Genomic DNA, 25303 nt, shown 5'->3' with positions numbered 1-25303 from the left:
CTTGTGTTACCATGAAACATAAGAATCTAGTTATCTAAGACAACGTCAATCTCAATTATAAATTATTATCAGTGTAAACCGAGTTGTGGATAGCCGCATAATAGCATTATAATCCTTTATTTTGCTGTCCGTTGTCCCATCTTGCATTTCTTACTATAAATCTTCTTTGCACTATTATGTTTTCAATTGAGATAAATCTTGTTTTGTTTACATTTTATCTCTACACAATGCCAATTACTCCAAGGGAAATTAAGAAGAATTAACTTTTGCTTCAGGGTTTTTGATTGAAGTTGAGTTGGATTGTTAAAAAATAACGCCATTGAAAGAAAGTTGGATTTATTTTGATGAGGGAACTTTAAAAAAAATTACCTACTATTGTTTATTTTTATATCTTTACATATACATATAAGGACGTTGAAATATTATTTGTGTCCCTAGAAGGCATTAAGGTTATTTAAAGTTACTTTTAAATTTTTAATTTAATATAATTTTTTTAAAGTCATGGATATCAATTTTTCCAGGTTAAAATTAATCATTGTCAAGTTGGAAAAAAACGAACATTGCACATGAAGTTTCCAGGTCCCTAGAGTGGAAATAAAAGATTTTTAGAAAGTTGCCTGTGCGTGCGTGTGTACGTACGTTTGTACGTCCGTACGTTCGCGACGTTTTTTTCGTCGTCCATAGCTCAAGAACCAGAAGAGATATCGACTTCAAATAAATTTTGTTATACAGATAATAAGGCAGAAAGATGCAGAAAGAGCTCTCCAAAAAATTGCTTGGGTGCTTTTTTTACCATAGCAGTTTGAAAAAAGGTGAAAATTTTGGTTAACCCTAAATATCTTACGAACCAAATTTGCTAGAGACTTGAATTAAATTTTATACAATATATTGTAACGTGATATCAAAGAAGTATATTTTTTGAAAAAAATCCACTTAACGGTTTTTTTATAAATAAAAAAACTGAAGAAAAAAAATTGTCACCTCCAAAATCTTACGACCAAAATATGATTTCATCTCCAAAATAATTTTGTGCACCGAAGAATAATGTTTTTGACATCTCATAAAATGTTGAAAAAATTTAGTTGACAGTTTTTTTATAAAAAATAATAATCTAAAAAAAACATTACTCAAAGTTGTAAAAATTTAATATCGATTTAAATATCTTTTCAAAAACTTAAAATTTAGGCTTCAAACTGATAAGAAATATTGTTTTCAACATTCTAAAAAATTTTGAGAAAAATCGAATTGACAGTTTTTGTACAAAAAATTAAAAACCGAAAAAAAATTAACATAAGTTGGTAAAAAATGATTTTCGACTAAAATATCTTTTCAAAAATTTGAGATAATAGCTTCTAGCTAAATTTAACTTATAAGAAATATTGTTTTCAACATTAGGACAAATTTTGAGAAAAATCGAATTGATAGTTTTTTTAACAGAAGATAAAAACTTAAAGGAAAATTGAACAAAAGTTGGTAAAAATTGATTTTCGACTAAAAAATTATAGATATTGGCTTTAAACTACTTTTATTTTTCAAAAAATATTGTTGTTAACATTTAGTAAAATTTTAAATAAAATCGAATTGACAGTTTTTGTACAATAAATTAAAAACCTAAAAAAAAATAACAAAAGTTGGTAAAAATTGATTTTCGACTCAAATATATTTTCAAAAATTTGTAATATTGGCTTCAAACTTATTTTATTTCCCAGAAAATATTGTATTCGGTATTCAATAATTTTTATATAAAAATCCCACAGTCCGTTTTTTCATACAAAATTAAATCTATACAAAATAGTACTCAAATTTGGTAAAAATTGATACGAGTACATATAGACAAACTTTTAAGCAGGACAAATCGACCGACGGGATGGGAAGTTATCAGTGTGGGTCGCATCCCAGCCTCTTTTTTATTTTAAATTCACTGACGTCACTGCAAAAATCGGTACAATTGTGTCATGAGGTACAATTCTACCCTAGATAAATGTGATAATTTATTTTCCATATTTATGCTACTATTATTCAGGTTTTTTTTAAACTTATTAATGTAAACTTATAAATGTAAAATCATGTTTTGGCGGTATATGAAACAAATCAAAGATGGACAAGATGTTTTCGATCATATAAGTAAATTTTATTTTCTACACACGTTGAACACAACACTGGCCGATATGGTTGTACTTTAAAACTTACTTGAAGTAGCATCAGCAGTAATGAAATCGATAACATTTCAACCCACCAACTAAAAACAAAAATGTCCCCCCATTATCGTATTCTTTTACAAGCCGACATTGATCGTTTTCCATTTTGGTGTGGGAAAATAGCCTTTCATTCAATCTTTAAAATACCAGACGATAACTTTTACTGACTATTGTATATCATAACAAAAACTCTGTCGTGCCTCCACATTAAAAGATTTAGGTGTACATTTCTGTTTCAACTTAGAGTTTACACATAACATTAATTTTATTGTTATAAAACGCTTGGCAAAGGAGTTCAATGATCCCTATGTTACTCTTTCTTTGTACAATTGCCATGTTCGTCCTCTTCTTGAATATGCTCCGCCAGGTATGAACTCCCTTATTACGAAATTCCTAAAAAAACGTATTAAATCAATTCAACATAATTTCATTGGCTTTGCCCTAAAGGGTCTTCCTTGGGATGAACCTTATGATCTGCCTCCCTATGAACATCGTATCCTGTTTCTTCAAATGCAATATTTCAATCGAATGCGTGTTAATAATGACTTAGTATTTCTTCATCAACTCATTAATAGTAAAACTGATGCACCTTATTTGCTATCTTGTGTACATTTGAATTACTGAGGCGGAACTCATCCCCTGCGTACATTTGATTTTATAAACATTGACTTCCATAAAACTAACTATGGGAAGAATGAAACTTTAAGTCGAATGAGCACTTTAAATAACTTAAACTGTTCATCGATAGATTTAAATTTAAATAAGGTGGGATTCAAATCATTGTTTAGAACCAATGCTCGCTCCACTATCGTAAAAGTTCTCATTTTATTTTTTGTTCTGTAATGTTAATTATGTTTTGTACTTTTTGCGTATGTTAGGCTATAACTGTATTATTTTCTTACTAAGAACTAACACGTGCATTTATGATGAGCCTCTGATTGTAGTTTGACGCTTGTTATAAGCTTACTACTTTCTGAAGTTTTAAAAAAAAATAAGCTCATCCAACTCGCGGAAGAGCAAGAATCCAGAATCGATTGTGACTATAATACTTTACTTTACTTTACTTAAGGCGCTTCAGTCCTGTGTGACCTAGGGCCTCACCCAACAAACTTCTCCATCTAGCTCGGTCCCTAGCTAGATGTCTCCAGTTTCGCACTCCAAGTTGGGTGAGGTCACTTTCTACTTGTCAGCGCCACCTGAACCGCGGTCTTCCTCTACTGCGCTGTCCTGTGGGTGTGGATTCGAAGAATTTCCGGGCCGGAGCATTGGTTTCCATGCGCTCTACGTGACCCAGCCATCTTAGTCGTTGGACTTTTACCATTCTGGCTAAGTCAACGTCGCTGTACAGCCCGTACAGCTCGTCATTTCAATCTTTACTTCGTGTAAGTCGGGAGGACGGGATTTTGGCTTTCGTCGTCTATGTTGAATGGATCGTCCTGCCAAACAGCGGAAATCGGTTCGCCGTCGCCGTGATACAGTCTGCAGGAGTGGTCCTTCCATATCTTCAGCATTGACTGCGGTTCCACTTATGATGTTTCCACTTTCGTCTTTGCAGCCTTCCTTTCTATGTTGTGAATTTCGTTTCACCTGTTCATAAAACTTTCGAACTTCATTCCTGCTTTTAAATCTCTCAACATCTTTGACCGCACTCTTCCCATGCCCTCACTTTTTCCTCCTGAGAAGTCGGTGTTCCTCTGGCCTCATAGAGCTCATGAGCAGCTCTCGTCCTTTTATGCAGCGCCGCTTTGCGTGTCTGTTGTTTGTCTGCATTTACCTGCCGACATTCCTCATCAAACCAGGGGTTCCTTGTTGGTGGCTGCTTGAAACCCAGCACATCAAAGGCTGCTTCTATGATTGCATCTTTGCAATGTTGCCACTGGTTTTCGATACATTGTGTTGGCGGCAGAGATTGGGACTAATACTTACTAAGTTAAGGTGGCGGTACGTTTTTTTGTTAGATATTTTAAAGTGGGGTACAAGTTGACCCCAACGCTAGGTTTATGAATTATTTCCAGAAAAAATCCCAAAAAATTCTGTAAAAGCTCAGTGATCATAAAACCTTTTAAATTTAATAGAAAATTGAATTTTCTTCACTGATTAATAATCCCAAAGAAATAAAATTAAAAACAAGAAAGAGGCTGGGATGGGACCCACACTGATAACTTCCCAAATTGCCTGTCGATTTGTCTTGCTTAAAATAATGTCGGTTTTCGTGTTGGGTTAAAAAAGTTGTCAGTTGAATTATTCTTAAAAAAATTAAAATTACCAAAAATATTTTTGATATCAAAAACAGTTTAGTTTGAAAATCTAGTTTCGTTAAATAGATTTTTAGTAGAAAACATATTTTTACCAATTTTAGTAGCATTTTTTAAATTTTGACAAATTGGATAAATGAAATTAATTTGAGAGATATCAAGAACCGAACATTAATTTTTACCAAATTTTGCGTAATTCTAATATTTTTCAAATAAGATAAAAGTAGTTTAAAGCCAATATAGCAAAGTTTTAAAAGAGATTTCAGTCCAAAATTCGTTTTTAAAAACTTTTATTAATTTTTTTGTTTAGGCTTTTATTAAAAAACTAACAATTGGATTTTTCTCAAAATTTTAACAGTTGTTAAAAACGTTATTCTTCGTTGCAAAAAATTGTTTTGAAGATGAAATCATTTTCTATTCGTAAAATTATCAAGGTGACAATTTTTTTTTTCAGTTTCGTTGATTTATAAAAAAACGTTAATTGTTTTTTTTTTTCCAAAAATATATTGGTTTGGTACTTTAAGATATATAATATAAAATTTAATTCAAGTCTCTAGCGTCATTGATTCGTGAGATATTTAGGGTTAACCAAAATGTTCACCTTTTTTTAAACTGCTATTGTAAAAAAAACTATCCATGCAATTTTCTTAAGAGCAAATTCTGCATCTCTCTGCATTATTATCTGTAAAACGAAATCCATTTGAAGTCGATATATCTCCTGTTTCTTGAGCTAAAATTTTTTTAGCTCTTCTTAGCCCAAAACAATTTTGACAGTCTTTTCCCTCATCATCACAGTAATCACTTATCGTCTTATAAAAATTTAAAACCTGAGATTCATCCTCGTTAAGAAAATGTTACTCAATGGCCAGCCTTTGTCCAAGTCTTTCCTTCTTTCTTTTCCTTCCTTCCATTCGTCTTTTTTTTGTGATATTTGACGATATGCATTTAGCAAGAACTGAAAAATTTCATTCCAATACACCACTATTTCTTTTGATACTAAGAAAATTATTTTCATTTCAGAGCCATAAATCATCCTGTTCCTTATTCCCTCAGCACCTTCCGCTACCAACATCTTCTAATGTTCGTATAATCCTAGAGTTAAGAAATGTGGAAATAAAACTCTTTGAACATTCAAGCAAATAATGAAAATCCATTCGATTCGATTGAGAATCTGTCGAAAAATCGTTAAACTTTCTTTTCTTCGAAAATTCATTTTTTTTTACAAAAACTCACCCACACGATTTTTAAGTTATTGTCCAATTTCCCGGCAAGACTCAAACGATTTTTTTTTCTTCAAACAAATCGATGAAAAAGGTACATCCTCTGTAAAGGACTCAAATACCTCAATAGCTTTAATTTATTGAATTTTATTGAATTATTCATATCCATCATCGGGTTGAAAAAAAAGAAGTAAGAATAAAGAATAAAAACAAACTGAGGTAATTTTGAGAAAATGTTCTCATTAAACTTTCACTTAAAGAAAATGTCTTTGTCAAAAATAAATAAATCCTTGAAGCAAAAAACACTTGAGATGTTATATTTTTCTAGACTTAGGCGTAATAAGTTTGGGTTTTGTCGACGTTTTTCCTTCATTTCAGGACCAAGAAAATAAAGAAATTAACAGACGCATCACAAGCAGCTGGAAACAATTCTAGAGCCTTAAACATATTTTACAGTTCTACCGATCCTTTCTTACGGACCACAAACACACTTTACCAGCTAAGGTTATGTCAGACCAAAATGAAAAGAAAAATTCTGATCATACGACCAAGTCAACTGAAAGTGTACAAAATGATGAAACGGAAAAATTAATGTCATAAATAGAACAAGAAGGCAATTGAGATGGGCAAGACCTATGATGGACAAAAATGAAAACGAAATGAAATACAATTTTAATGGACATTTTTTTATTTTTTTTTAATAATTTGCCGGCACTCAACGGGTTATTAAGGCCCTTAACATGCTTAAAGTTAAAATGGTAAAGGTGAGAGCAGCAGGAAAATAGGGAATGATTTAATAGAAGATACCAGTGAACATTGGTCTTAAAGTCTTAAATACCAAAATTGGAGGGAAAATCAGAACTGGGTAAAGCAATTCACATTCTTGATGTTCGGTTAAAAAACGAATATCTATACTTTACAATACAATAAACTAATGTGCATTCCTGCAAGTGCGAGTGTTACGGCTACATTGTTTGAGGGGTGGAATGCTACTGACTAATTCGACAGAACATTGTTTTCGATTTATGCAAGGGTTTCGGTTATAGATTCCATCCTACTAAATGCTGTTTTCCGTCCGCTCGAAAAGAGACCTTTAGAGTAGGAATGATAAAAAAGATTACGCTAGTATTGCCAACGACTCTTCAGAACATTAGGAGGGATAGCGGATTTGTGTATGTCAGAGAGGATTCGAGTGTCATTGAAAACGCGGGTTGGAACTAAGGATGACGTCGTGTTACGAACATTTTCTTACTAAGTTTCAGGACGTTGTAGTATTCGTAGCAATTTCGGGACATGTTCGAATTCGGCTCGCTGAATATGTCCATTGCAGGTCTTTCTATCTTCTTTAAACTTATTTTGGTTTTCCTCAGTAGGTTGGCTTAATTTTTTTTTATAATAAGCGCACACTTAAGGGGAATTTACTGCCCTTGGTTTGCAAAGAGACAGTGTGAGTACTATTAAAGGGAGAGAGGGGTTGAATGGAGGTGTTGGTGCGCATTGATTTTGAATTCCTGAATATTGCAATGGCTGGGAAAGACAGAGTGTGGTAAGGAATTCCATATTTGCGTAGTACGGCTAAAGAACGAATCTCTGTACATGAAGGACGACCGCAGTTAGGCTTGAGAGTATAATGATGAGCATTCCTAGAAGCACGAGTATTACGGTTGAGTTGGGAGTTATACTCAAGCTTTGGACGTATATAAGTCTTGTAAATAACAGCCAGATCAGAGGGGGAGAAAAACATCTTTCGGCATTTTGGACAACATCGCGTATGTAATCGTTCCACAAGAGGTGGTTGGTGCTACACATACCGAGAATATCAATATGTTCAGTCTCCTCTATGAAAGTGCCATCCAAGGATAATGGCAAGGGGGGATTCGATATATAATTACTTATCCAATGAAGCAGGTATTCGTGAAAACCGAAAGCATGCTTTTTCGATAAGAGAGCCTGATAGCAAACCCTATCAAATGCTTTTGAAATATCAAGTGCAATAATCTTACTTTCTCCAAAACGATGTAAAGATTTGCTCCACTGTTCGGTGAGATGAACCATTAGATCACCAGTGGACCTATTGCTACGAAGGCCGTATTGTCGATCATTAAGAAGCTTTCGATCTTCGAGATATTTCTTGAGTGAGTTGATAATTCATCAGCGTTTCTATGGCTTGGAAAGAAGGGACATATGTGAGTGCAATCGATCGGTAATTAGACGGTGAAAAAAATCTCCTTTTTTGGGAATAGGATGGATAAATGCGGTTTTCCATCCGCTCGGAACGAGACCTGAGGAGTAGGACAGATGAAAAAGCTTATGCAGTGGTTTTTTTTCAGCGTTGAAGAACACCTCTTCAGAACAATAGCGGGGATACCATCTGAACAACTGTATTTATAAACGTTGAAATCTTTAAGAACTCTTGCAACAGTACGAGTGCGAAAAAAGATTGGTCCCATAGAATCACTAACTTGCTCTAGTACAGGCGCAGTCATAACAATCACTGGCAGCCTTGAATTGGCTGCGAACTGCCTAGCAAAGAGATTAGCTTTCTCTAAAGAGCTAACAAATGGAGTGTCATTGACAACGAGCGTAGGAACTGACCAAACATTTGTACTGCCTTTGGGACATTGCAGTATTTTTTACCGTAATTTTTCTTGACGCTAATAACCTCTTTACAGCTCGCATCGAACAATGCGTTTTCCTTAGGTCTGATGCTTTTAACCCTTTTCGTTAAATTCTCATTCCCAGGAGAATTAAACTTGTGATCATATCAGCGCTGGAGTCGACGTCATTATCAAGGAAGCATAGTGACCAGTTAGAGATGATAAAATAATTGTTGAGACCGTTCCAGTTGGCTTTCTCGTATTGCCAAACAGTTCTCTTAGGAGCTCTTTCTTTAACTGGAAAGTTTTTACACGAGACATTTGCTGATATGACACAATGGTCAGATGAGCCTAGAGGAGATAAAGCTTTAATAGTGCACTTACCAGGGTCAGAGTTAGGAAACAAGTCAAGAGTGTTTTCTGCTAGACTTACCACGTCCGATATTCGAGTGGGCTCGTTGAGTGGGCTTTATAACAACAGAAACTTACATCTTTGACCCTAATAACATCTTGAAAGGTGAGCATCCCTTGGGTTTAGGGATGCAATTTCTTATTCCCCAAACAATCCAATCATATCTGCGCTGGAGCCCAAGTAACTTTCAAGGAAGCATAGAGATTAAAAAAAAATATATGTAACCGATTTTTTGTTTTACGTTATAAAATGAAATTATAAAATTTTAACAGATTTTTCAAAATATATGACAATTTTCAACCTTTTATGAATGTTTTATTATTTGGCCACATCTGGGTCAACTGGAGGTTTAAATATAAAAACATATTATTTGCATTAAACATAAAATTCATTGAAATCCTGATTCTGTTTAACTTTCTTTTGTTTTAAATTTTTGTCTCTTCAGGATGCTGCAATTTGCGTTAAATTCCATTTGGAGCGTGAGAAGAATCCACATAAATTTAACAGCCGCATGAAGAACAAACTGTGGTACTTTGAGTACGCGACTTCAGAGACTTTTGCGGCCTCGTGTAAAAATCTTCATGAAAACATTGAAATTGTGGTAAGTACTGGAACGTGGCCAACACTAAAAATTTGTTGTTTTGCTATACATACATATATTATTTATGTATTTATGTACCTTACCTACATAGATGACTTAAAGTTGGTGGTTCTTCGCTTTTAAAAGGACAAATCCTTAATTTATTCCATTTTTGTTTGTTATTTTAATTTTTTTCTTCGTCCATAATTTATTTTATTTTGAGTTCCATATGACAATGTGTTGGATTTTTTTATTATATAAAGTCAAATTTCTCAATCACAACTAAGATCAGGTCAAGGAAAGCTGCTAAAACAAGTGAACTTAATTTATTTTTATTTTCTGGGGTTGTACTAGCTGCCATGACTTATACGATAAGTCAGCAGAGGAATTATTTGTTTAATGGTTTCCTTTTTTTAAGAATTTATAGAGACACTTAAATGAGGCAGAGCAAATGTGTTACGTGACATCGTTGCTATGAAAAATATTAACTGTCAATCCTTGCGTCTATTGGTTTTCCCCCAGGGTACGCATTTTCAATATATAAGCTAACAAAGAAAGAGTGACAATTTTGTTTCCTCTTAAGTGGCTAAGGATACTGAGGTGGCATTTTAAGTTGAGAGAGATGGCACAATAAGGACTGAATCATTATGGTATTCAATTTAGATGCTTGAATTACAAACTACTTTATAGCCTATACCATCAGGATATCAATGAGATATTTATAAATGTATTGTGCAGTATACTTCTACTTTGTATACTTATGCTGTTTGGTTATGTTGCTTTATTAATCAATGGTTATTACTTGCGACATATAGGAACTACATATAACAAATTTCGACCTCGAGTTTTGAATCAAACATGATACTACGATGGTAGAAAAGTCGAAAAAAGTTGGTCCCCCGATCCCGTCTGTCTGCCGATTTCTATAATTTTTCTCTGCGCATGCTCTTATATTGTATCAATAATATTTGTGGACCAAAATGTGACTGTTTTTAGTTTTCATTTTTAAAAGCATTTTAAAAATTATTTTCTAAAATCGATAAATCGAAAACGGGTCGTTATTTTTTACGTAATATAAAAATATTTTATAGCTCAAATTGTTTATATACAAATTATTTTCAATTACAAATTTTAAAAGACAGGGGTGCGACCCATACTGATAACTTCCTTCATTGTCTTATTTAAAAGTTTGTAGGTTTTCGTGTTTTATTAAAAAAAGTTATCACTTAAATTATTCTAAAAAGTTTAAAAACCACCAGCTACATTTTGCATATGATGAAATAGTTTGATTTCAAAATCTATTTTTGTTAACGAGATTCTTGGTCGAAAACCAATTTTTACTAATTTTAGAAGCATTTGAAAACGTTATTCTTCGTTACACGAAATTGGTTTGAAGATAAAATCATTTTTAATTTGTAAAATTTTCGAGGTGACAAATTTTTTTTTTCAAGTCTCTAGCGTTTTTGGTTCGTAAGATATTAAGGTTTAATCAAGATTTTCGCCTTTTTTTAAACTGCTATGGTAAAAAAAAAAAACCACTCAATTTTCTTGAGAGGCCTTTCTTTTTTTTTTTATAATTCATAAGCACTCAAGGGGTTATTTTATTAGTACCCTTTATATGTTAATAATTAAACACAATGCGAGCGTTAGGAAAATAGAATAGGATTTAAAAGGAGATACCGGTGCACATTGGTCTTGAGTTCTAAACATCGAAATCGGAAAGAGTTGGCTAAAGCATTCCACATTCTCGATGTGCGATTTAAGAAAGAATCTCTATACTCAAGGGTAAACGGATGAATATCCCTAGCAGTGCAAGTATTACGGCTGAATAGTTTAAGGGGTGGAATGCAACAGGGTAATTTGACAGAACATGTAAAAATATCGATAAAACAACGAAAGGCATGAAACATTGCGGCCGTGTTCTAGCGATGTAAATGTTTCGATTATAGTTCTGTCGCCTATCATTTTTAAAGACTTTTTTTAATTCTATCCAAGAGATTTAAACTTGTTTTAGGGGCACTTGCCCAGATATGAGAATTATATTCAAGCTTTGGACGGATCTTTGTAGGTTATAGAGAAATCCTAAGCATCTGGCAGCATTTTTGGCGATATCGAATATGTGATCATTCCATAAGAGGTGATCTGTAATACACATACCGAGTACTGACAGTTGATTGGTTTCCTGGATGCAAGTGCCACTCATAGATAGTTCCATCGGGCGGTGCGTTACGCTTTAACGACAGGAGACAGCATTGAGCTTTCGATGCATTAAATTCTACACGGTTTTTTGTTCCCCATTGGACAATGCTGTCAAGATCAGAATTTAATGAGCTTATCATTCGCTGCCGTTGAAGTTCCACATCCGAAGGACACGGATGTGAATCTTGAAACGAATATGAAAAGCTGAGGGAATAGTCGTCGGCGAAACAGTTTAATGGATTAGAAGTGACAGACAAGAGATCATTTATGAATAGAAAGAAAAGAGTCGGAGACAAAACGGAGAGCTGGGGGGCAAACAGCATTTATTTTATGGATTTCAGACTTGAAACCATCTAATACAACTTGTATTGAACAGTTAGAAAGGTAATTTCTAATTCAACGAAGAAGTGATTTATTAATAACAAAAGCACGCATTTGCGATTAGAGAGCTGGGTGCCAAACTCTATCAAATGCCTTTGAAATATCAAGTGCAATAATCTTACTTTCTCCAAAACGATGTAAAGATTTGTTCCACTGTTCGGTGAAATAAACCATGAGATCATCAGTGGATCTTTGCAAAGAAAGCCATACTGCCGGTCATTAAGAAGCTTCCGTTCTTCAAGATATTTCTGAAGCTGAAAATTGATCAGCATTTCCATGACCTTGGAAACAAGGGACGTAAGTACAACTGGACGATAGTTTGAGGGGGAGGAGGATTCGCCTTTTTTAGGGACAGGCTGGGACAAATGCAGTTTTCCATCCACTCGGGAAGAGACCTGTAGAATAGGACAGATGGAAAAGCTTACGCAGTGGTTTTGCCAGCGTTTAAGAACACCTCTTCAGAACAATAGGGGTAATACTATCCGGGCCAACGGATTTGTGTATGTCAAGGTCTTTCAGTACTCTTGCAACTGCACGAGTGCGAAAGAAGATTCGTCCCATAGAATCATTTACGCTTTCAAGAATAGGAGAATTTATGACATTTTCCGGTAGCGTCGAATTAACAGCAAACTGTGCTGCAAGCAAATTGGCTTTATCAATCGAGCGTACATAGGGAGTGTCATTGTAGACTAGCGTTGGAACCGAAGATGACGTGGTGTTTCGTACGGTTTTTACAAATGACCAGAAATTTTTACTACCTTTGGGACATTGTAGTATTTTTGTCTTAATTTCTGATCATGCAAAAATTTGTTTCGTCGAATATGACCATTACAAGTCTTTATAGCTTGTTTGAACTTATTCCGGTTTTCCTCAGTCGGGTTGGCTTTATAACAACGGAAACTTCCATCTCTGAACCTTATAACCTCTATAACCTCTTTACAGCTCGAATCAAACCATGAGTTCACTTCGGGATAAAATTTCTCATTTTACAATTAATTAAATTTGTTACCATATCTGCGCTGGAATCCACGTTACTATCAAGGAAGCATAGTGACCAGTTAAAGTTCCTCAAGAATTAATTGAAACCGTCCCAGTTGGCTTTCTCATATTTCCAAACGGTTCTCATATGAGTCATTAACTGGGTGTTTTTTTACATGAGAATTTTGCAGATACAATACAATGGTCTGATGTGCCTTGCGGCGGTAATACACTGATTGTGTATTTATTAGGGTCAGAGGTAAGAAACAAGTCTAGGGTGTTGGCGTATTGACCTGCAACGTCAGGGATTCGAGTTGGCTCATCGACAAGCTGAGTTAATTGATTCAACTCAGCAAAGACCTCAACATACCTTCCTTCCGATGTTGACTGGTCAGAATAACGAAGCCAAGAATAATTATGAACATTGAAATCGCTCGCAATGACGATTTCAGTGATAATTGGCAAAATTTCTTTTAACGTAGTCAGACAGAGCATCAAATTCGTTTAAAGTTGAATTTCTGTCCAGATTTGGACTTTGATATAAAAAACATGCGTGGATAAATTTTAACCACTTGAAATTGAAGTTTGTGTTAGAGCACAAACCATATTGAGATTGAAGTTGGAACGTAACATCATTTCTTATATACACGGCTAATCCATGATGATCAAACAATAATTTCACTAAGTTATACCTATTTAGATTAAATTCTGAATGATCGAAATCTTCACCTATTTGAGTTTCACTCAATGCCAAAACATATCTCTTCTGGTTCTTGAGCTATGGAATGCTTATGCATTTCATGTTCCTGCACTTCATTGTACTCGAAAACTCTTTCCACATCGACTTTTTTAAAGGAAAATTTTAATAAATGAATCTTAATGATAATTCTAAGAACAAACTTAGTAATGTTTCAAAAAATAAAAATAAAACTGGTAAGAAGTGATTTGGTGAGATTTGGCTTTTAAAGGTGGAACCAAACTCAAGTAGCTTAAGTATAACATGAGTTCTTATGTGAAAAAGTAGAACGTAAGCGTTCGGGTTGAATTTACCCAAATAGTTAAGTTTCGTTTCAGCAAATAGACCTGAGTTATTTGTCTGTTGTTCTTTTTCTGTCCTTCTGTCTCGTATTAATGTCTTGTGTTGTTATCACCCTACATAGTCTAGTCGCTCAAGGTGCTTGTGTTCTCTACGCAGTAGTGCTCCTAAAAATTTGCAAAACAAATTTGCAAAAAACGAGGTATTAATTTTCTTTAATTTCTTTTTCAAGAAATTTAACCAAATTTTGAAAATATCCCTTTTCGTAGTATGGAACTATTTTAAACGTTATATCATTTTTGTTTTTTTTTGGAGTTGATTTATATTTTTCTTCAGTTAATTGAATTTTTTATTGGTACCAATAGTGTATGACTTTTTATCTTTAACATATAAACTTTTATTTGAATTTAATGTCACTATTGGTTCAAGATATATTTGAAGCTGACTACTTTTTTTTTAAACGATATTATAAAAAAAAATAGAAAATATCTTCAGCAAAACTTGACTTCATTATTTAAGTCATTTGCTGGTGCTTGAGATAAGGAAAACGAACAATATGGACGTACGAACGTGCGTAATGGATTTATATTCTAGGTATTCTGAAACATCGGGAAATTTTAAAATCTTCACTTTGACAAATCGTACCCATTGCTATAACTTCCTATAAGAAGTTAATAATTATATTTAAATAATGTAAAAATTCAATAGGGCTCGTTGAATTCATTTTTTTATCTTTAACTTAGTTTTTTTTTTTAATAAACACATAATACATATTAGTCTTTTTGTTCACTTCATACTAAAAACCTTTTCATTTTAACTGCTCTCCATTAACTCTTAAGCTATTCACATTATTTTTGAGAATTTTTTTTCATTTTCAGTGGTAAGTTGGGTCAGTAAAAATAGAAACATTTTACACGATGAATAATAACACAAAAAAACAGTAGCCAGTCCTTTTTTGCACTTCTAAATATATTCTTATCTCGTTTATCTTTTACAGTGTGATGGGGTTTCACTGGACCTAGCAAATGGACCACATTTACAAGGCGTTGCCCTCCTTAACATTCCCTACACTCATGGGGGTTCAAATTTATGGGGTGAACATTTGTCTCAGAAACGAATAAGAAAAGGCGGACCATTTCGGAAGGGTAAGAAATTGAAATCATCGGATAAAGAGTTATCAGCGACAAGTTTCAATTCAGTTGACTTATCGGTTGCCATCCAAGGTACGTGCATGCTTTCAAGATTTCCATTAAAACAAGAAAATACACCCTAAGACACTGTTCGGCTTATACAAATAATACATACGTTAATAAAGCGGATGGAATCATATTACGTTTAAAATCTTTTGTTTCTAAAGGGGTTTCCAATAATTACTTTTTTTTAAATAAAACACAAATCATTTAAAATATTTCAATAACTTTATTATCGACTTGAAGTATTATCAAAACGTTTATGAATGGGGCTCAGCTTCGTCCATATGGCCACCACGGGCCCATTGTGGCAGGAGACAATTTTCGATAACTCGGCCCATTGTCTAAAGGCGTTTGGAGATGAGTCACAAACATTTCTTATAGTTGAAACCAATAAATTAAGAAAAAATAAGAATTACGACCAAAAATTGGATTTGACGCTCTTAAGGTCGCGGTGATCAACACCGAGTTTCAGTAGAACATTTTTATAATTTCAAGACGTTGCTTGTTTGCATACTTTACCATGATACAAATGTTGAGTTTACTGAATAAATTGTCAGTGAAAGGTTACGTTCACAAATTGAATTCAGAGTTGCTAGCCCCTATTTTAAAACCCGAAATCTTGAATCCAAAACTTTCAATACGGAGCACTTTGGACTTTGTGTTTATTTATATTTGTATATTTATTTAAAAGTTACGTCACCGCCGCGCCGGTAGAAGTGGTTAAGCTTATCCCTCCATTTAATTTTCACACCTTTGTAATGAAACTTGCCCTCTTCTTAATTAAAAAATTCTTGATGCCCCTTTTTAAATTTCAAAGTGAAAACAGTAAAATATATACATACATACTTTTTTAAGAAGCCCCTAAATAAACTAGCTTTAACATTTTATGTTATAAATATGTATATAATAACAAAATCGTCCTTTTTCCACTTCAAACAAATTGTATTATTTCTGTAAACTAAATCTCTTGCTTCGTTTGCCAATGACAGATTTTGGTGATCGTCTCATAGAAGTCATTGGCTTGGAAAATTGTCTACACATGGGGCAAGTGCGGACTGGTTTGAGGGCGTCCGGTCGTCGGTTAGCCCAGTGCTGTGAGGTAACAATAAGGACCCGAAAAACTTTTCCAATGCAAATTGACGGTGAACCCTGGATGCAAGCTCCCTGCACAGTGAGTATTCTGTTTTTATGTTAAGTTATTTCATATTTTGTCAGTTACGCTTTTAGTTGTGAATTGTATTTGTGCATGTAGACATTTTTATTTTATGAAATGATAAATTGTGGTTTGGTTTTTTTTATTTATGTATACAAAATTATGTTGAATTTTTTTTGTGGAAAAAATGACTACCATAAAGTTTAAGGGAATTGATGCTCTTAGTCTTTTCATGGCCAAGAATTAAATTTGAATAAATGTTTGTATATTATAATCTCTTTGTATAGGTAGGTAATACATAATATTGACAAAATTACAATATTTTAAACGAAGCCAAGTCTTCCTTTTTCCAGCCTTAAAAACATTAAGTATTCTAGGTTATTTTTGAGGTTGTCGCTAAAATGTTTGTTGTTTTCGAAAAATACCTTCTATTCACAATTTTTGGGTATATTTGAGCCCAACTTATTTTGCTTAATTTTTGAAAAGTTATTTAGGTACAATTTTCGATGTAGATTATCAATGTAAAACAGCTAGGTTCCCAAAATCGAGTGAAATGAAATCGAATTATAAATTGAACACAATAAATCACAACAGTCAATAAATGATTCAGTTAGTTGTCATAATTTGCATAAATTTTGATGTTTTTTTTTATTCTGTTTTATTCAATTAAGTTAATTATCAGTTAGCTGTAGGTTTGGAGTTCTTTTGCGATAAGTATAAACTTTTCTTTAATAATAATCATATACATAGGTATTTACTATTTAAAAACATGCGGTGCAGCCTTAATCATATATAAAACAAATTAACTTCAAAAACAACCATGTTCAAGAAGAGAATTATGCGATCAAATTTCCCGATTTACAAAACTTAGGGAACTTAAAAATGGCAATTCGAAATGCTATAAAATCATTTGTTTCGGTAAAAGTGAAAACTACATCAAAAAAGAATTCAAATTATTCTTCACCACGAAGAGTTGAAGAAGCTATTAAATCTAGGCAAAAACTGTATAGGAAATGGAAAAACGTTTCCTCTGATTCAAATTGGAATACTTACAATATCAAGAAATCATTGCACTGTGGGGACTAGAAACTTTAAAAGGAATTGAATACGAAACTTTTTCCAAAAAAGCATTGGAACAATTAACAACAGTTTGGTATTTCTATGAGTGTTTCTAAATACGTTGGAAAAGATGGGATCCGATCTATAGTGCTAATTTTGCCTTACATAATACATTGCCTAACTCATTCTAATAATTATTGCATTAAAGCTTAAAACTTCTCAAAGTCATGGAAGAAAGCTAGAATTATGCTAAATACCAAAAACAATAATTCTGTATCTGCAAGTCATTTTAGGCCAATAAGTATTTTACCGTGCTTATCGAAAGTCCTTAAGAGATTAATAGCTAAACTGATTCTTGAGCACTTATTCTTGCAAAACCTTTTATTTCCTGGTCAATATTGTTTTAGGTCTAAACACAGTTGCTCTACTGACATGGTTAAAATACGGGAAACCCCTTAAATTTGATGCTGGAAACTCAAAAATCTGTTTGGTTTTGGAAACTCTGCAGTAAAAGTGCTCGAAAGCTATCTTTCTGACAGACTTCTTAAGGTTGTCAGTAATGAAACATTTTCAAACTTCTTACCTTTGCGATATGGTGTCCCACAGGGATCAATCTTAGGTCATATTTTTGTCTGTATGTTTAATAATGACTTTTTGAAAACAATACACTGTACAGCTCTGTGCTTATGATGTTCAATTGTATCAATAAAGAGGAATTTGTATTATATTTAAATTATAGGACCTTTGTAACATCAGTAACTGGTCTTATCAAATGGGTTACAACTTAATACCAAAAAGTATCAAGTTACCCCATAACCAAATGGAAATATACCCTGAATTTTTTTACAAAACATTTTACTCTCTAAAAAAAAATCTAAAAATTGTTGAAGTTGTAAAAAGTCTGAGCTTTGTTGTAAATAGTATCCTATCAGGATATAATCATACAAACAATGTTATAGTTAGCATATATGGGCATCTTCGAAAATTATGGATGACTAGGAAAGACGCGACAGCCGACGAAGGCTCGTTAATAGTCTAATCTTACCTAATTTAATTTATCCTTATGTTGATTCTTTTTTCCAACGTAAAATTCAATGACTTGATTGGGTACATTCATGAACTTCGTTGATGCGACCATATTTCACAGTACGCCATTTTTTTTTGGGTTCATACATTAAATGATCATATTTATTCAAGAAATTGTATATTTTTACATAATCCGTTAACTATGAACTTTAAGGCTAGTTGTATCACGTTACCACTATCTAAATTCGTCTCGTTTATTAATTTCCCATAGGAAGTTATTGCAATGGTCCGATTTATAAAATTGAAAATTTTGACAATTCTCGACTTTTCAAGGTCCCTAGAGTCGAATTAAATATTTTTAGAAAGATGTCTGTGCGTTCGTGTGTACGTAAGTTCTTACGCCCGTCTGTTCGCGACGTTTTTTTCGTTGTCCATAGCTCAAGCACGGGAAGAGATATTGACTTCAAATAAATTTTGTTATATAGATAATAAGGCAGAAAGATGGAAAAAGGACTCTGAAGAAAATTCCGTGGTTGATTTTGTAACCATAGCAGTTTAAAAAAAGGTGATAATATTGGTTAACCCTAAATATCTCATGAACCAAAAACGCTAGAGACTTGAATTAAATTTTATATAATATATTGTAACGTGGTACAAAAAAAGTATGTTGAAAAAAATCCAACTAACGTTTTTTTATAAATCAAAAAAACTGAAGAAAAAAATTTTACGACTAAAATATGATTTCATCTCCAAAACAATTTTGTGCAACGAAGAAAAATAAAAATATAAAAAAACATTACTCGAGGTTGGTAACAATTGGATTTTTTTTTTAAGAAATATTGTTTTCAACATTCTGAAAAATATTGAGAAAAATCGAATTGACAGTTTTTTTACAAAAAATAAAAACCTAAAATAAAAATACTTAAAAGTTGGTAAAAATTGATTTTCGACTCAAATATCTTTTCAAAAATTTTAGATATTGGCTTTAAACTACTTTTATCTTTCAAAAACTATTGTTGTTAACATTCAGTAAAATTTTGAAAAAAATCGAATTGACAGTTTTTGTACAAAAAATTAAAAACCTAAAAAAATGTAACAAAAGTTGGTAAAAATTGATTTTCGACTCAAATATCTTTTCAACAATTTGAAATATTGGCTTCAAACTAATTTTATCTTATAAGAAATAATGTTTTCAACATTCGATAAAATTTTGAAAAAAATTTAATTGACAGTTTGTTTACAAAAAATAAAACTCTAAAAAAAAAACAATACTAAAACTTGGTAAAAATTTACTTTCGACTCAAATAGCTTTTCAAAAATTAAAAATATTGTCTTCAAACTTATTTTATTTCACAGAAAATATTGTTTTCAATATTCAGTAATTTTTATATAAAAATCCAACAGTCCGTTCTTTTATAAAAAATAAAATCCACAAAAAATAGTACGCAAATTTGGTAAAAATTGATACGAATACATATAGACAAAATTTTGAGCAAGAAAAATCTACAGACGTGATGGGAAGTTATCAGTGTGGGTCGCATCCCAGCCTCTTTTTTATTTATGTTTTTAAATTATCAAATTATCTTCCTATAAAAATGGTTTCCAAACTGCAATTTTTCTTCAATTAAGGTAGCTGTAGTATAATTCTCTCATTGTTCTACCTTTCTAAATCAAAAATGTTGTTTTAATTTTTTGTTTTAATTTCATATTTGTATTAATACTATATAAGTATATTTAAAAGATTTTAATCTAATATACAAATAAATTGAATTAAATGGTTTTTCACGAGGACATGTACAAATGTTTCCAAATAAGTTAAAACGCATTGAAAAATATTTTGATAACCTTGGATATTAAATATTAAAACATTGAAAAAGAAAAACTATCGTAAGACTGGTAATATAAATTATACTAATCATTAATTTGCTTATTTATTAATTAATAGATAAAAATCCTTCTATGTCCCAAGTATGTTCGCACGGGATTTCTTTTAAAACAAATATGTAACTTTAGAAAAACAATTCTGTGATTGAAAATGCAATTTAGGTACTTATTTATTTGTTTTGAAACACATTAAGATTCAAAGACTAAAATGAATTTAAGTAACATACATACATACATATATAATGATATTTGAAATGAGTAAACTTTTAGAGTAAATTGGAAGTGTAGCATAGGCTGACGTGACTTTCATATAAAGTACGACATGTATCATACATATCAACATTCAAAAGACTAACTTTTCGAGACTTTTATAAAACTTTTTAAACTTAAATACAAATGAAAGTAATGACTAATAAGCTTTTATTTTTGTTTTATAAAATAAAACAAAGGATTTGTTGACAAACGTATGAGTGTATAGTATATACATTTTTTTTGTACATATTAACATATACATATGTATATTTGCCATGAATACTATGTACCGACACGACGGATAGTTCATACAACACTTAACATTTCACTTCAACTCTCTCATCAATTTAATTCAAAATGCTCTCCATCAGCGTATTTCTATACAACTCAAATTCTGGCTATACCGGTTATACTTAAAGGGGTGCAATTAAGTGGTTATTAGAGAACTACTTTACATGATATACATTTATATGTATTTGCGTGGGATGCTAATGATTAGTTCATAAGTGTGCTACTCAACTACGTGGTTTCCCAAAGCCAAACCGAAATCATATGATAATAAATTGTGATGTTAAGGAAGTTGTTTTTAATAGCTTTGTGTAGAACAATTATTGTTGATTTTTTCCTGATTTCGTTCAAAGATACTCCAATCAAATCAAACCCTCATTATATTTAACCCATCATTACATGCGAATCCGTGGCTTGAAATAAATGTCCAGAAATCGGAGACAATACTGTTCCGAACTCCGTTGGCTAGGGCCACGAGCGATACTTGCAAGGATTGGCACAAATTGATTCACGGACAGCGATTAACAAACAACACTGTAGTAAAGTATCTCTGGTTAGATTAGTATTTATATTTCGACAGACATATAAATGCTGCTCTGACCAAGGCCAGCGGAGCCTTCGCTCTGATGAAACTGCTGTTTAACAGCAGTGGGCTTGACGCCAGAGTGAAGGTAATTTTCTATATGATGAAATGATTGTTTATGGTTGTCCTGTGTGGTTTAACGTTGCCCCTTCCCAGATGGAGAAGTTTCGGGTGTTCGAGCGGCAGTGTTTACGACTCTGTACTGGCTTATATCGAGCAACCGAATCTTCTTACGTGCGTTACTATTCCAACGAGGTCCTATACAACTTGCCTCGGATCAACAGAATTGACAACTTCGTGATAAAACTCGTTCGAAGTCACATTGCAAGAGCTATGTCTTAGACCAACTAATTTTGGGGCGTTCTATCTGAACGACGAGTATTTTGTAAGTGCACGCTTGACCAGCTTCATCCCACCAGAGGTCTGATACAGGGTATATTGGCAGTTCAACTAATCTACCCCGTCAGACGACGAACCGATAGGAGACTCCTGTACGTCATAGCACAAGGCGGAGCAGAGCTCTTCGGTTCAGTAGGGCTGTGTCCGAACGGGACCGAACTCATACGGTGAAGCAGAGAAACTAGTATTGTTGGCTTCAATCGACACTTGATAGTGGGTAGTAGTGATGGGGTTTTAAGGCTTTGCCAGCTTACATACTTGTTTTATAGTTTAAGGTTTTAATTTTAAGAAGTATAGGCATGGTGGCACAAAAAAAATAATTAGAAAAAAATATATGTATATACAAAAAAAAACAATACAAAAAAATAATAATACAATTTTTTTTTAAAATGGAATAAGGGAAAAAAAGAAAATAAAAAACAAAAATGGTATAGATAGTTATATTTGCTGCTGTGGTTGTTCTAGTTTTAAGTAGTTTATAGGTACAAATTAGTTTTTTTTAATTTTCTAATGAATAAAAAATATATATAAAATTGAATTGAAGTTGAATAGATCTTAGGGCCGAAAGGCATTAGTAGTAAGTAAGTTGTAAGTTAGTTGTAAGTTATGCTTAATTAGGCTATTTTTATGAATGTTTGTCTAGCTTTAAGATAGGTTTAAGATTGAATTAATAAAAATGAATTGAAAAAAAATGCGTAGGACTGTCACGTCTGTTGTTTTGGGTTCAACTCCTGCCTACATCAGCTTGAGTAATTTATCTTGTCATTAAAATTGTGTTCTCGAATTCGGTTTGGTTTCCGCATTAAAAACTCGCATACAGGAATGGTTGAGAGTTTTAAGTCACTAGGCCTGGTTTTCAACGTGCGGTTCTGCCACCTGATTTATTTATTTTATTACAATTGCTAGACTAACTTATTTACTTCCTATAGGAAGTTATTGTAATAGGTCCGAGTTGTCAAATTGAAAATTTTGACATTTTTCGACGTTTTAAGGTCCCTAGAGTCGAAATAAAAGATTTTTATTTCCGTACGTTCGCGACGTTTTTTTCGTCGTCCATAGCTCAAGAACCAGATATCGACTTCAATTAAATTTTGTTACACAGATAATAAGGCAGAAAATTGCAGAAAGGTTTTTTTTACCATAGCAGTTTAAAAAAAGGTGAACATTTTGGTTAACCCTAAATATCTTACGAACCAAAAACTCTAGAGACTTAAATGAAATTTTATATTATATATTGTAACGTGATACCAAACAAATAATTTTTTTTTTTTAAACTAAATAACGGTTTTTTTTATAAATCAAAAAAACTGAAGAAAACAAAATTGACCTCTTGAAAATTTTACGAAAACAAAATGATTTCATCTCCAAAACAATTTTGTGCCACAAAAATGAAGTTTTTAACATCTGGTAAAATTTTGAGAAAAATCGAATTGACAGTTTATTTTTTTATAAAAATTAAAAACCTAAAAAAATATCACTCAAAGTTAGTAAAAGTTAATTTTCGGCTCAAATATCTTTTGAGATTACGGCTTTCAACTTATTTTGTCTTTTAAGAAATATTGTTTTCAACATTTTAAAAATTTTTAAGAAAAATCGAATTGACAGTTTTTTTTACAAAAAAATTAAAACCGAAACAAAAAAAATTAATAAAAGTTTATAAAAATTCATTTTCGACTCAAATATCTTTTTAAAACTTTGAAATATTGTCTTTAAACTACTTTTATCTATTAAAAAATATTGTTTTCAATATTTAGTAAAATTTTGAAAACAAATTTCTTACAAAAAATAAAAACTTAAAAGAAAATTTAATAAAAGTTGGTGAAAATTGATTTTCGACACAAATGTCTTTAAAAAAATTTGAGATTATGACTTTCAGTTCATTTTAACTTACAAGAAATATTGTTTATAATATTTGGAAACATTTTGAGAAACATCAAACTAGCAGTTTTTCTTACAAAAAATAAAAACTTAAAAAAAAATTAATAATAGTTGGTAAAAATTCATTTTCGACTCAAATATCTTTTCAAAACTTTGAGATATTGACTTTAAACTATTTTTGTCTTTTAAAAAATATTTTTGTCAACACTAAATAAAATTTTAAGAAAAATCTATTTTTTTTTACAAAAACCAAAAACCTAACAAAAAAACACTACTAAAACTTGGTAAAAATTTACTTGAGACTCAAAAAGGTTTTACAAATTAAAAATATTGTCTTCAAACTTTTTTTATTTCATAGGAAATATTGTTTTCGATATTCAGTAGTTTTTTCCAACAGTCCATTTTTTTTTCATAAAAAAATAAAACCAACAAAAAATACGCAAATTTGGTAAAAATTGATGTTCAGTTCTTGATATCTCTTAAATTAGATTAATTCATCCAATTTGTAAACATTTTAAAAAATGCTACTAAAATTGGTAAAAACAAATGTTCGACTAAAAATCTATTTAACGAGATTAGATTTTAAAACTAAACTATTTCCTTATATGAAAAACTTTGTTGGTAATTTTAAAATTGGTTAAAATAATACAACTAACATTTTTTTTAACCAAACACGAAAACGTACAAACTTTTAAGCAAGACAAATAGACAGACAGGATGGGAAGTTTACAGTGTGGGTCGCATCTCAGCTTCTTTTCTCGTTTTTAAATTAAAATTATACATTTACATATCTAAGCTTAATTGTAAAATAAATTTAAAAATCTAAATTAATTTAAAAGCTCTAAGACTTAATGTGACTCATGTCCTACTTTTTAAATAACTATGCTTATTACAACATCATCTTAAGACTTATTACTTTGGTGAAAAGACAAAATGATTGATATTTTTTTATTTTAATTCTTACAGATAACTGTCACCCACAAGAACCAAGTTCCAATGTTAATGGCCCCTCGCTCCGAAAAGGGCAAAGGATTTTTCAACTTGTTTTGCAGCTGACTTTCTTCTATTAGCAGAAGTAGCAGTAACTCTGTTATTAGTAATAATACTAATTTTAATAATTGTAATCAATCCACCGTCCAAATCACGGAATAGCTTCAAAAGAACAAAATATAAATAAACACAAATTAATTTACTATTATTATTCTGTATATACATACATAACATATTTTGAAATAAAAATAAAATGTGTTTTATATTTTAATACAAATTTACTAATAGAATGTAAATAAAGCTTTAAATGTATCGCAAATTTATAATACGAACATTCACTTGAAATTTTGTATTGAATTTAATTTAAATTTTTGAAAAAGACCAACTTTTTTCATGTAACGAAAATAAATTATATTAAACGATTCTAAAATTTTAGTATTTACCATATAAATTACTTTTACACTTAGTAACATGTTATACTCATATTCTATTATAAAATGTATTTAATATTTATGAAATAATTTTATTAAAAATAAATGAAACGTTTTTGTAATATTGTAAAATAATTGAAAATATCAAATGGTGAAGCTTTAAACATTATAATTAATATAAAAAACATAAAAAAAACTATGCATCTGTTATTTAAACTTGAGTGTTTTACTCCCCATATTATATTTTTAAATTACGTATATCGTACAAATCTTTTTAATCTCTGTTGAATTGTAAATATTATGAGATGGAT

The 25303-nt window shown here is 31.7% G+C and overlaps 1 protein-coding gene and 1 long non-coding RNA gene across 5 annotated transcripts in view; one reads left to right on the top strand and one right to left on the bottom strand.

Moving 5' to 3' along the window:
* LOC129949023 (diacylglycerol kinase 1) overlaps window positions 1-24966 on the top strand; it is a 140498-nt gene extending 115532 nt beyond the window's left edge. For 3 of the 4 annotated variants that reach the window (XM_056060215.1, XM_056060217.1, XM_056060216.1), the window contains 4 exons: window positions 9128-9283; window positions 14854-15079; window positions 16039-16220; window positions 24538-24965. In XM_056060215.1, coding sequence (XP_055916190.1) covers window positions 9128-9283; window positions 14854-15079; window positions 16039-16220; window positions 24538-24627 — 654 coding nt within the window. In that variant the 3' untranslated portion in view covers window positions 24628-24965. Of the gene's footprint in view, window positions 1-9127; window positions 9284-14853; window positions 15080-16038; window positions 16221-24537 lie in introns of all 4 variants that reach the window. The other variant, XM_056060218.1, reaches the window with a different exon arrangement.
* On the bottom strand, window positions 9144-9719 carry LOC129949025 (uncharacterized). Its single transcript, XR_008781993.1, has 2 exons — window positions 9367-9719; window positions 9144-9307 (listed from the first exon to the last, which is right to left on the bottom strand). It is a non-coding gene; the product is annotated as an uncharacterized LOC129949025 (long non-coding RNA).
* Window positions 24967-25303: the final 337 nt, after the last annotated feature.

Source organism: Eupeodes corollae, chromosome 3 (genome assembly GCF_945859685.1).
Source record: "Eupeodes corollae chromosome 3, idEupCoro1.1, whole genome shotgun sequence".
In the NCBI taxonomy this organism is placed as follows: domain Eukaryota; kingdom Metazoa; phylum Arthropoda; class Insecta; order Diptera; family Syrphidae; genus Eupeodes; species Eupeodes corollae.
Note: the sequence above shows the minus strand (reverse complement) of the source record. Positions and strands in the feature narration are given on the sequence as shown.